Below are 13536 nucleotides of genomic sequence, written 5' to 3'. Positions count from 1 at the left end.
CTGCACTCCAGCCTGGGTGACAGAATGAGATCCTGTCTCTAAAAAAAGAGAGAGAGAGAAACAATCCTGACAGGGATTTAATCTCAGCATTCATGTACCTTTTTTTTTTTTTTTTTTTTTTTTTTTGAGACGGAGTTTCGCTCTTGTTACCCAGGCTGGAGTGCAATGGCTCGATCTCGGCTCACCGCAACCTCCGCCTCCTGGGTTCAGGCAATTCTCCTGCCTCAACCTCCTCAGTAGCTGGGATTACAGGCATGTGCCACCATGCCCAGCTGATTTTTTGTATTTTTAGTAGAGACGGGGTTTCACCATGTTGACCAGGATGGTCTCGATCTCTTGACCTCGTGATCCACCCGCCTCGGCCTCCCAAAGTGCTGGGATTACAGGCTTGAGCCACCGCGTCCGGCCTTCATGTACCTTTTATGTCATTTCAAAGAAAAGCACCTTGATCCCTTAAGAACTGAAGTCTCAGCCGGGTGCAGTGGCTCACGCCTGTAATCCCAGCACTTTGGGAGGCCGAGGCAGGCGGATCACGAGGTCAAGAGATCGAGACCATCCTGGCCAACATGGTGAAACCCCATCTCTACTAAAAATACAAAAATTAGCTGGGTGTGGTGGTGCGTGCCTGTAGTCCCAGCTACTTGGGAAGCTGAGGGAGGCGAATTGCTTGAACCTGGGAGGTGGAGGTTGCAGTGAGCTGAGATCACGCCACTGCACTCCAGCCTGGTGCCTGGTGACGGAGTGAGACTCTGTCTCAGAAAAGAAAAAAAAAAAAAAGAAGAACTGAAGGCTCCTCAGGGTCTAATTTGAAGACCTCGGGGTCTAATTTGAAGACCTCGAGGTCTAATTTGGCCTTGTGTCACCTTTCCTGACTCCTGAGTGAGTAACCATCCTCGTATTTCTCAGCTGGAGTCTTGTCACCCTGTCTCTCTGTCCCCTTACCTTTTCTTTTTTTTTTTTTTTTTGAGATGGAGTCTGTCCCTCAGGCTGGAGTGCAGTGGCACAGTCTCGGCTGCAACCTCTACCTCCCGGGTTCAAGCGACTCTCCTACCTCAGCCTCCTGAGTAGCTGAGATTGTAGGAGTGTGCCACCATACCCAGTTTATTTTTGTATTTTTAGTAGAGATGGTGCTTTGCTGTGTTGGCCAGACTGGTCTCGAACTCCTGGCCTCAGGTGATCCACCCACCTTGGGTCTCCCAAAGTGCTGGGATTACAGGTGTGAGCCATTGTGCTGGCCAGGAGGGACCCTTCTTAAGTCTTGTGATTCGGTTGTGACTTAACCCTCCCTAGCTGGTATAGAAAGCTTACGAAACTAAACCATTTAGCAAAACAGTTTACTTGAATAGGTCTTGCATGGGAGTCTAGGCATTAAAATAATTAGTTCCTCCTTGGGCCAGGCGCGGTGGCACACGACTAAAATCCCAGCACTTTGGGAGGCCAAGAGGCGGATCACTTGAGGCTAGGAGTTAGAGAATAGCCTGGCTAACATGGCGAAACACCATCTCTACAAAAATTAGCTGGGCGTGGTGGCATGTGCCTGTAATCCCAGTGACTCAGAGGCTGAGGCAGAAGAATCTCTTGAATCTGGGAGGTGGAGGTTGCAGTGAGCCGAGATTGTGCCACTGTACTCCAGCATAGGCAACAGAGTGAGACTCTGTCTAAAAAAAAAAGAATTAGCTCCTCCTGAAAAATAACACCCAGGTAGAGGGGAAAACCCACAAAATTGCTAAGATTAAAAGTTTACAGTTAGGCTGGGTGTGGTGGTGCATGCCTATAATCTCATCACTTTGGGAGGCCGAGGTAGGGGGATCACTTGAGCCCAGGAGTTTTCGACTAGCCTGGGCAACATGGCAAAATGCCACTCTACAAAAAGAAAAGTTGGGCATGGTGGAGTACACTTGTAATTTCAGCTACTTGAGAGGCTGAGGTGGGAGGATTGCTTGAGCCTGGGAGGTCAAGGCTTCAGTGAGCCATGATTGTGTCACTGAATTCAGCCTGGGCAACAGAGTGAGACCCTGTCTCAAAAAAAAAAAAAAACAAAAAACGTTTACATAGGTGCTATCCACCAAAACCATGACAGCTTCAGACATTGGTACCACAAATATCAGGGATAAAAGTTTTTTTTTTTTTTTTTGAGACAGAGTTTCGCTCTTGTTACCCAGGCTGGAGTGCAATGGCACGATCTCGGCTCACCGCAACCTCTGCCTCCCGGGTTCAGGCAATTCTCCTGCCTCAACCTCCTGAGTAGCTGGGATTACAGGCATGCGCCACCATGCCCAGCTAATTTTTTGTAGTTTTAGTAGAGACGGGGTTTCACCATGTTGACCAGGATGGTCTCGATCTCTTGACCTCGTGATCCACCCGCCTCGGCCTCCCACAGTGGTGGGATCACAGGCTTGAGCCACCGCGCCCGGCCTAGGTTTTTTTTTTTTTTTTTTTTTTTTTTTTTTTTTGAGATGGAGTTTTGCCCAGGTTGGAGTGCAGTGGCACAATATCAGCTCACTGCTGCCTCCGCCTCCCTTTTTTTTTTTTTTTTTTTTTTTTTTTTGAGATGGAGTCACTCTGTAGCTCAGGCTGGAGTGCAGTAGTGTGATCTCAGCTCACTGCTGCCTCCGCCTCCCTGGTTCAAGTGATTCTCCTGCCTCAGCCTCCCAAGTAGCTGGGATTACAGGCGTCTGCCACCATGCCTGGCTGATTTTGTATTTTTAGTAGAGACACAGTTTCGCCATGCTGTCCAGGCTGGTCTCAAACTCCTGACTTCAGGTGATCTGCCCACGTCAGCCTCTCAAAGTGTTGGGATTACAGGCGTGAGCCACTGTGCCCAGACAAAGTTGTTTTAATCAGAGTCAGTAACTTCCAGGAAAGTCTTAAGTTTTCATATATTTGTGGCTAAGAAATAAATGAGATGATCCCATCTTATGATCTATATAAAAGTGCAAGGTGCTATTTCTTCCTTTTCTTACTGAGATGTGATATACATCCCTTACTGTGGTGGATAAGGAGCAAGGTGCCAGCTTTGCTTCCACAGAAGTTAAAAATATGGCATATTTTAAAAGCTTGAAATTAACAAAAGTACACCTTTAACACACACACACACACACACACACAATCATGCTGCAGTATAATTGTGCTATTCATAAGCTAATTATATAATTCATTAAAGACTTTAATTTGTAGTGCACTCAAGCACCCTGGTCTGGAAACAGCTTAAACAGTTTAAAGTTGTATTAGCAAGGCCTCTCAGTTCTGCCAGTATGCCTGGAAGCCTCAAATGCTGAAATCTAAATGTGACATCCACCCCTCACCACCACTCATAGCCCTCCTGAGATGGGTCTTGATGGCAAGCTTTGGACTGGGGTAGAAATGTGGATAGATTTTTGCAACTTCTGCTTTAACTTCGTTGCTTTGTCTTCTCTGTGAACCCTTTAAGGATAAGAGAAGTCTTCTTTCAGGATGTGACTGGCACCTTAGCTGGTGCCTCGAAGCCTCACTTTCCTTACTGTAATAGAGAAATGATATTAGGATCGCCTTTCCTAGGGGAGGCAGGTGAGGTCGGTTCCCCTTTTTGGCTCAGTTACTAGTATGAAGCCTGCCTATCCCCGCTGTTTTTGGAAGACAGTCCGTGCTCACTACACCGCTTATTAATCAAAGTGACTTTTCATCTCTCTCAGTCTCAGCTTCACCTCCGTGAAGTGGGAAAAATAGGATGACAAGTGCTGGCACTTGGCAGCCCTTTTTGAGCCTTGAGGGATTAGGTTTGTGGGTGTCATTTTACTATGCCATCTCTATCTTCCCTTAGCTTGTCACGGACCCAGGCACAGCACAGGGGAAGAGGAAGTGGTGGTGAGGGGTGGTGTTTCCTTTCGGGGCTGGAGGATTCCACACTGAGAGCTGCGGCTAGGCAACCCGCTGGGTAGCGAAGGGCGTGGGGTCTCGTGGTGGTGGACTACAACTCCCAGTATGCCCCGAGTGCATGTGGGCCAAGTCTCGCGCGAGATTCCGCGGTCTCCGGAGGCTTTATCTCAAGGGCTGCTTGCCCGCCCGGCGGGCAGTGCTTCCTGGTAGGTCCTGGAGACCTTCTCTGTCGCCGCAGCTCTCACCATGGCTTGGGTCCAGACTGCGCCACAGCATCTCGGGAAACGTGGGCCCTCGGAACCTTTTTAGTGCCGGATTGCGGGCCACAGGCAGCCCCACAGCAGCAGGATAACAGGTGAACTGATGGCGGGCCTGGGCCCTCCCTAGGGCTGCGTTCTCTGCGGATCGGGAGGGACGCTTCCGGCGAGGCCCGGTCTCGGGGCCCCTCCAAGTAGTTCCCCTCTCCCCACCCCTTAACCCTTCAGCCTGGCTTCGAGCTCGGCCGGGCTGCGCCCTGGTTCCGCTGTCCGGGGTCCCCGCAATGGGGCTTCTCTCCGGTGATACCCTGCAGCTCCGGTACGGGCTTCCCCTCCGCTTCCTGGGAGCAGCCCAGCCCGCTGCTTGTCCTCAGCCTCATCTCCCAAGCCCTCTCCTTGCCACACCCTCGGGAGCCTCAGGCTAGGGTCCTGGCCCTAATCTTGGCCTGGAGGGGTGGGAAAAGCAGCCAGCCTTTCATATCCTGGCGGCACCGTCTTGTATCTTGTGAAGTAGGGGTAGAGGAGCGGTGAGCTGGAGTGTGGGGGCACAGGGAAAGGGAAAAGGTAAGGGGATATGTCTGGGGCGGGAATGCTCTCTGGATAGGGAGGATTGCTGAACTCTGCCTTTGCGACGTTCTTAATGAACTGTCAATAACTGGTTTGCTCCCTCAGCCCTATCAGAATAGAGGGACAGTACAGCAAGCTGAAAAATAGTAGAATAACTTTCTCAGGCCCTCGTTTTAACTCCCATGGAAACTGGGCATGAAACTCCCTGTCTTGCAGATGGGCCACTTATCTGTGACCGTGGACAAATTTATTTAACTCCTCTGATTTTTAGTTTCCTTCTCCTTATTTTTAAAATTTAGAATTTTTAATTTTGGGGACCGAGTCTCACTCTGTCGCCCAGGCTGGAGTGCAGTGGCGTGATCTCGACTCACTGCAACCTCCGCCTCCGCCTCAAGCGATTCTCCTGCCCCAGCCTTTCGAGTAACTGGGATTACAGGCGCCCGCCACCACACCCAGCTAATTTTTGTATTTTTAGTATAGACGGGGTTTCACCATGTTGGCCAGGCTAGTCTTGAACTCCTGACCTCAAGTGATCTGCCCTCCTGGGTCCAGTTTCCTTCTCTTTAAATTTCGGCTATCCTTCATGGAAGAGATAGCTTTAAAAAAAATAAATTAGGATTGGGATAAATAATGTCTGCTTTGTCATCTTTCTGCAAGGATTAAAAGACAAGATAAACGCTATAAATAGTTTATAGTGTTAGCAATAAAGAGCAAATTTCCCTATTGTGGTATCTGGCCGCTTGCTGTGAGTTAAGAAAATGAAATGAGTGTAATAGCATTTGCAAAGTCGTTGTGGGGAATAAACAAGTGTCAGACTGATGGGCTGTTCCAATGCTGGCTGTTTGTTGTTATTAGAACCTCTGGATGGACTCTTCCTGGGAAGCTTTGCTAATTTGCAGCAGCTGGACCATGTTCCTCATTAACATCTGTCTGTCAGCTTAGTCGTCACATCATTTCACCGTGGTAAGGTGACTTTTTCACCATGTATGGCGTCTTAGCTCTGTCATCTCACAGGTGTTCAGATGAGCCACGGGAGTGGTGAGACCTTTGACTTTATCCTTTTTTCATTGGCATATTTGTCACCCATTGGCTCTTGTATGTGTGTTTCAACCTTGTAAACAAGCCATAACATTCTGTGTGCCTGTCGGAAGAACAGCATTTGCGCTATTCTTTGGTGTTCACCATAAGAAAATGCCCTTTGTTATTTTATTAGGTGGCAGGGACTCAGCTCGGAATTCTATATAGAAAAAGCAACTGGATCCCAGTCTTTCAATGGCTTCAAGACAACCAGAAGTGCCTGGTAAACCTAATTCTTCTTGGTTAAATCATGTTTTGCCCTTATTAATGTTTTAAGCTAGACAGAAACCATTTTATCTGAATTACATGTTTATTAATGGTTAATCTCTGCCACTAGGCGAGTATTGAGACTTAATAGATTGGCTTATTTTATTATTTTATTTTTTTTTGAGATGGAGTGTTGCTCTGTCGCCCAGGCTGGGGTGCAGTGGCATGATCCAGCTATTTTTGTATTTTTAGTAGAGACGGGATTTCACCATATTGGCCAGGCTGGTCTCAAATGCCTGACCTTGTGAATCGCCTGCCTCAGCCTCCCAAAGTGCTGGGATTGCAGGTGTGAGACACTGAGCCTGGCCAGTTTTATTTTATTTTTGAAACGGAGTCTCACTTTGTTGCCCAGGCTAGAATCCAGTGGTGCGATCTTGGCTCACTGCAATGTCTGCCTCCCGAGCTCAAGTGATTCTCCTGCCTCAGCCTCCTGAGTAGCTGAGATTGCAGGTGTCCGCCACCACACCCAGCTAATTTATATATTTTTAATATAGATGGGGTTTCTCCATGTTGGTCAGGCTGGTCACGAACTGCTTACCTCAGGTGATCCACTCTTCTCAGCCTCCCAAAGTGCTGGGATTATAGGCGTGAGCCACTGTGCCCAGCCTTAGATTGGCATCATTTAAATATTTTGTTAGCAACTCAGCCGTAGTATTAAACTTTAACCTAATTTAAAGAGAACAGCCACTTCATTTAAGGGTATTATGGTAAATTTATTACTTTACTACAGATATCAAATAAGAATTCAGAATAAGTTGTGCAGTTCTTGTAGTATGTACCAAAGTAATTAAACTCACCTTTTTGGTGGTGGTGGGGAGGTGAGATGGAAGTCTTGGTAAAAAGGCACCAGCCTGCTTAAATGGCAGATTGAACTTAATCATGAAAATGCTCACAGCAACACTTAATGAGTCAATTTCTGGGTTACTGACACCATCAATCACTCCCTGAATTGTTTCATGAGTAGGGAAAGTGAGTTTTAATTAAATTTGAATCACTAAATTTCTGATTCTTAGTAAAGTATTATGATAAAGAAAGATGATGGTTCGTATCTCTTAGGATTGTGAAAGATTAAACAAAATATGTAAAAATGGGAGTTAAAAATTAATGATAAATATGCGTTTACTACCCAGAATGCATTTGGTCTCTTTTTATAGGAACATATTTTCTCGTAAGTATTAGCCAACTTTATTACTTTTAGGATGGCTGTTCAGTGGGAGTCTAAGATGTTTTTGAAATTGCTCCCCATATAGGTGGATTAATAGAAGTCTCCTGTATTCCCTAATGTAGATCTATCGCCAGTCTTAACATCATCAGCTCTGTTTTAGTTTGTCTTTCATTGTTGCTGTGATTACCGTAAACTCTATGTAGCCATCATGAGCCATAGGGTTGTGCCCATTTGGCGAACGCTTTGTAGTGTGTTGCATGCAGTGTGCGCGCACTGGCTTAGGTCTGTGTTCCAGTTCCCAGCGTACTCTTTTGAGCTGGGTGATGTTGGGCAAATTGATCGCAACAATGGGAAATTGGAAAATGGGAAGAACATCTGCTTAATGAGGATTAGGTAAGATGAGGGATGTAATTGTCTAGCCAGGAGGAAGACTTAATAATTATTATTTGCTTGTGTGTTTGAGATGCTATGCACATACCATAAAATTCACCCATTGAAAGTCAACGATGTTGTGATTTTTAGTATATTCACAGGGTTGTGCAAACAACACTGCAACCTAATTACAGCATATTTTCTTTTCCTTTCTTTTTTGAGATGGAGTTTCACTCTGTTGCCCAGGTTGGAATGTAGTGGCGTGGTCTCAGCTCACTGCAACTTCTGCCTCCCAGGTTCAAGCAATTCTCCTGCCTCAGCCTCCCAAGTAGCTGGTACTACAGGCACATGCCACCACGCTTGGCTAATTTTTTGTATTTTGAGTAGAGATGGGATTTTGCCATGTTGGCCAGGCTGGAACTCCTGACCTCAGGTGATCTGCCCACGTCAGCCTCCCAAAATGCTGGGATTATAGGCGAGAGCCACCACACCTGGCCAAATTACAGTATGTTTTCATCACCTCCAAAGGAAAACCTCATACCATTAGCAGTCATATCCTCATTCCTCACCCCCAGCAACCACTAATCCTCTTTTTATTTCTATGCTTTTGTTAATTATTATTAGGAGCAATAGTAATAACAATGGTAGCTGCTTGGTCCCCTTGCCATTTATATGAAATCTATTGTAGTTTTGGGCTTATTGTCAGGCAGGTTGATGTCTTAGAGAGTATGATTATGTGATTTTAGCAACAGGAAAATTTCACCTTTAAGGTAGGCTCTGGATATTAGTTCTGATATGGAAGGATTAGCAAACCAAACACAATGAACTTGGCTGTCTGGCCTGGCACAGCTGAGAGTGCCCTTGAATGTGGTGGCTGCATCACAGCTGGACATGCTGGGGATCAGTTCCAGTAGACAGGAATGGCACGATCAGCTGGTGGTGGTTTGCGAGACTGGTTGTCAATAATTTCTATGATGGAAAGTGACTCTATTGTTTAAATAAGTCATACAGAATATTTGAAACTACAGATGATGCCAGACAACATTTTTTATAGTGCTTTTGTTTTCTTTGGTGGGGAAAGGAAGGTAGAGGATTCACAGACTTTGGTTGAGCCCCAGGTCGCCATTTTTGAATGAACTTGGGCTGCTCACTTTACCCCTAGACCCTAGTTTCCTCATCTATGAAATGGGAATGAGAACTTCGTATCCTCTGTCATGTCATGTCCTCAGTCTTGCATGAATTGAGAGCCTTAGTATTGCATCAGAGGGTGGCTTCTGTGGCATAAAGGACACAGCTTTGAAATCAGATAGTTTTGGGGTTTGATTCCAAACTGTACTTTGAAGTTGTGGCCAAGTACATTTAAATAGAACTTCAGGTTTCCTAATCCATGAAAATTAGTGGGACATGGTGGCACATGCCTATAAGAATCCCAGCTACTCACTAGACTGAGGCACTTGAGCTCAGGAGATTGAGCCTGCAGTGAGCCGTGATTGTGCTGCCGCACTCCAGCCTGGGCAACATAGACTGTGTCTCTAAACAAATTTAAAAAAAGGATGAGGATGCCCGAGTGGGTAAGTGCACCACCCAAAGTGTCAGGCATAGAGGAAGGGATTGGCCTTTCCTGGTTGGGATTAGCTGCTCCAGAACAAGCTATTTTTGCTCTGTCTGAGAACAAGAGTATTTCAGAACTTTCCTTCCTGCAGATTAAAGTTACTGCTATGTCCAGTTGCTGAACCTGTCTTGACAGGTGTCTCTGTTCTTAGCTCTTGAGGCTAGTGGGCCTCTAGGCAAGATGTCCCTGCCCATCGGGATATACCGCCGGGCACTCAGCTATGATGATACCCTCGAGGACCCTGCACCCATGACTCCTCCTCCATCGGACATGGGCAGTGTCCCCTGGAAGCCAGTGATTCCAGAGCGCAAGTATCAGCACCTCGCCAAGGTATCTGACCCTGCTGGCCACTTCCAGCAAATGCAACCCCTTTGTCCTTCCTCTGCTCCAGAAGCCTTCAGTGGCTCTCTGTGCCCATGGAATCGGGCGGCAACCACTCCCTGTATGTGTTTTCTGTGCCTCAGTTATAGTTGATGTCTTTTTTGCTTTTTTAAAAATTTCATTTATTTCATTAAAAAAAATTCAGTAGCTTTAGGGTTACCCGTGGTTTTGTTCTCATGGATGAATTGTATAGTGGTGAAGTCTGGGCTTTTAGTGCACCTGTCACCTGAATAGTGTACACTGTACCCAATAGATGGTTTTTAAAATTAATTCCCCCTCCTTTTCTTTTCTTTCTTTCTTTTTGTTTTTTTTTTTTTTTTTTTTTTTTTTTGTTTTTTTTTTTTTTTTTTTTTTTTTGCGATGGAGTCTTGCTCTGTCGCCAGGCTGGAGTGCAATGGCACAATCTCGGCTCACTGCAACCTCCGCCTCCCAGGTTCAAGCAATTCTCCTGCCTCAGCCTCCCGAGTAGCTGGGACTACAGACGCCCACCACAATGCCGGGCTAATTTTTTGTATTTCAGTAGAGATGGGGTTTCACCATGTTGGCCAGGATGGTCTTGATTTCCTCACCTCGTGATCCGCCTGCCACGGCCTCCCAAAGTGCTGGGATGACAGGCATGAGCCCCCGCACCTGGCCAGGTTTTTTTTTCTTTTTAATTCAAAACTAGAATGGCCTTGTCTGCCCTTGACCCTTCCATAATCCCTTCCCATTCCCTGTAGAGCTAAATCCAGGCTCAGCCACATTCCATGTGATCTAAGTCCTGCCTGCCTCTCCCCAGCTCTCCTACCCAGTGCTTGAACCGTGCAAGTTACCTACAATTCTTGCACTTAGCAGCATATTTTCTGCCTCTCAGTCTTTGGCTCACACTGCCCTGATTGTTTAGGATATTTACCATCCACATCCTGTTCTCTCACCCCTTCTCCCTACTTCATTTGCCTGAAAAATGGTATCCTTAAAGTCTAAACTCAGAAGACTCTTCTGTGACAGTTTTTCTGACATCTCCATCCTCCTGATAAGGCCATCACCTCTCCCTTTGAGCTCTCCACAGTATCATGGTCCCTGTCACCATCCCTGCGTTGCTTTCTCACCCTCCATTAGCTTCCTGAGGACAGGGGCCATGTCTAGGTTTGTACTCTATCTGCGGGATCCAGCAGAAGGCCTGGCAGAGATTCCCCAAAGATGTTCATTTTGTGATTGGGGAAAAAATTGGCCCTTTCTTGAACACGTGCTGTGCCTCTCCTCATGCTGTTTCTCCAGCCTCAGCATCATTTTCCCATGGCCGTCCTCTGTAACTGTCTCCTTCCTAAGGCCCTTCCTAATACACCTCACAGTCCTTTGTGCAGTCCAGTTTCGTAGGTTTCGCATTTTTGGAGCCTGTGCTTCCTGATCTCAGGGACATTTCTCACCTCTGACTCTCCAGCCACCAATAATACAAAAAATGTTATACTGTTGCCTGGATAAAGTAGGCCTGCCAAGTTCACATAGGGTGTTTACCCCCTAGCTCCAGTTTCTCTGACCTTTGAGCCATATGATAGCTCAGGGCCTGACAGGCAGTACACAGTAAGGGTCCACTGAAATAGACCTTGGTGTGAATTCCAAGTGGTCTGTCCTGGCAACGCCTTGGGCACACAGCTTTACCCGGAGCCCCAGTGTCTCCCTTTAAGAGTTGGGAATACCTTATGTTGTAGAGGTGTTTTGGGGATTAAATAAAGGGGATGCAAAGGCCTGTCACTTTCTCTTTGTAGAGCCATATTTGATTCTTTCTAATGAGTGTTTTTTTTTCCCCACCCTCCAATATACTCTCAGGGCAGAAAGCTCCTTTCTAGGAAAGTGCCCACTACAGCTCTGGGGGATATTCCCTGTATCAATTATATACTGAAATACGACCCAGTTGGTTGTTCAGGAGAGAGTATTCCATGTAACAAGTAGCAAAAGTGCAAGGAGAAAAGGCCTGATGCAGCTTGCCTGCAACATCAGAGCAGTGGGCTTCAGGTCCAGAGCAGGAGGTGAGAGGGCTTCTGGTGGCACTTCCCAGGCCACACACCCTGCTGATGGCTCCACAAGGCAAGGGATAAGCAGGCTTCCAGGTTTCTGTGGGGCCTCAGCTGGAACAGCTGACAACTTGGAACAGCTGCTGTAAAGGAGACCTCCGCTTGACTCCATGCAGTCTTTTATTTGCCCTAACTCTTCCCATGTTAGGAATCAACCATCTTCCCAGTAAGGAAACATAGGCTCAAGTTTTACTCAAGGTCACAGCTTAAAGGTATAAATTCTGTTTTGTAGTAAGGATACAACATTTTCAGTACTTTTTATCTGTCCCCACTTTTCAACCATCTTATCAGTTCTTCCAGATAAGCACAGAATAAAGAGTAAGCCTTATTCTCTCCTCCCTGCTAGGCTGGAGCAAGGTATCAGGTGTTTCAATTGCAGAAGGTGGCGGCTCCCAGCTCTTGCATGTTAAAAATTAGGAGCTAAGTAGATTTTTTAATTTGTTTCAAAAGACCATTACTTGAACCTTGGGAGCAGTGGTCCTCAAGTTGTGGTCTTGGGATCCACAGCATCAGCATTACCTGGGAATTCATTAGAAACAAATTCTCGAACTCCGCCCCAGAACAACCGGGACCTACTGAATCCAACTCTGAGGTGGGGCCTGGCAGCCTGTTTAACAAGCCTGCAGGCGATTCTAATGCTTGGCACAGGGTGAGAAACACTTAGCCAGTGCCCTCGTTAATTAAGACCTAGCACAGTGCCTGCTGTGTGGTCACTGCTTCGTAATAGGCTTTTCTTCTGCATTGGCATAGTACTATAGTGTATTGGAAGGTCATAGTCTGGGGAGGTAGTGGATCTCAGAGCTTCAAATTCTGGCTTTCCCACTTTTATAAATGTGAACTCTTCACATAATGTCTTTGTTGTCACTATGGATAATACCTATCTAGCTGGATGGAGATGACCAACTCCTCCCTTCAACTATTTCCTCACTTACCAGATTAATGTGATTTCAGTAACATCCTCCCCAGAGGAGTGAGTTTAGGTGTGTGACTCCCCTGCCCTGCTTAAGTGCTCTGTGCTGTACCTCTCTTGAACAGGTGGAGGAAGGAGAGGCCAGTCTACCCTCCCCTGCCGTGACGCTGTCATCAGCCACTGACAGTGTGGACAAGGTCCCAGTGGTGAAGGCTAAGGCTACCCATGTCATCATGAATTCTCTGATCACAAGTAAGCACTCTTCACCCTCTGCGTAGAGTGCCATTGGGGCGGGGAAGAGTTGAGGCTCCCTACAAGCCGACTAGATGATTCTACAATGTGCCCACCTTGCCTTGTCCTAACAAATGTCAGTTCGGCTGCTGAGTCATGTCAGTATTGAAGCTCCATTTATTAGGTGGAAGACATGCCAAATGTTAAGCATCTCATCTGATTTACATGCATTCCTGCTGCTTTGTTGATTCAATCTCATTTTGTCCTAGATCTGTCACTATGGACTTGGGCAAGTTACTTAACTATAGAGACTGCCCTGCTCTAAAATCGGGAATTTAACTGGCAGGTTGAGGTTGAGGTGAGGATGGGACGGCCCAGTGCTCGGTGGCTGGCAGCTGCTGTTGTTAGTGTTTCAAGCTCTGCTGGAGAAGGCAAAACATTGAGGCATTTCCCCTTTGCCCCAGATTTTTTTTTTTTTTTTTTTAATTGAACAGCTCAAAGTTGGTCTACCAGGAAGAGGACCAGGTCCACTTAGTGCCTTTTGTCTTAAGAATGTATGATTGGTCGTCCCAATGAACCCTGATATGAGAGCTTGCATTTTTTTTAACCTTATAACATGTTAGCTAAAATTCTTCATTCTGGAGGGTTTCTCAGGTTGCTGTGGGAAGTTAACAATTAGATACATGGCTCTGCTTGTCAGCAGTAGTGCCTCTACTGGGGTAAGGTACATAGAGGTCCTCCTTGGTTGACTCTTTTTTTTTTTTTTTTTTTTTTTTTTTTTTTTTTTTTTT

The 13536-nt window shown here is 46.3% G+C and overlaps 1 protein-coding gene across 5 annotated transcripts in view; it reads left to right on the top strand.

Annotated features, from left to right (window-relative positions):
* The first annotated feature begins 3991 nt into the window (after positions 1-3991).
* Positions 3992-13536, top strand: part of KIAA1191 (KIAA1191 ortholog) — a 16807-nt gene continuing 7262 nt past the window's right edge. Inside the window, exons 1-5 of one of the 5 annotated variants that reach the window (XM_017512776.2) lie at positions 3992-4210; positions 5535-5642; positions 5893-5979; positions 9324-9502; positions 12640-12766. In XM_017512776.2, the coding sequence (XP_017368265.1) occupies positions 5952-5979; positions 9324-9502; positions 12640-12766 (334 nt within the window). In that variant the 5' untranslated portion in view covers positions 3992-4210; positions 5535-5642; positions 5893-5951. The remainder of the gene's footprint in view (positions 4211-5534; positions 5643-5892; positions 5980-9323; positions 9503-12639; positions 12767-13536) is intronic. The other 4 variants (XM_037732899.1, XM_017512777.2, XM_017512780.2 and 1 more) reach the window with 4 other exon arrangements.

Source organism: Cebus imitator, unplaced genomic scaffold (genome assembly GCF_001604975.1).
Source record: "Cebus imitator isolate Cc_AM_T3 unplaced genomic scaffold, Cebus_imitator-1.0 Scaffold478, whole genome shotgun sequence".
NCBI lineage: Eukaryota > Metazoa > Chordata > Mammalia > Primates > Cebidae > Cebus > Cebus imitator.
This window is presented reverse-complemented; position numbering and strand designations above follow the sequence as displayed.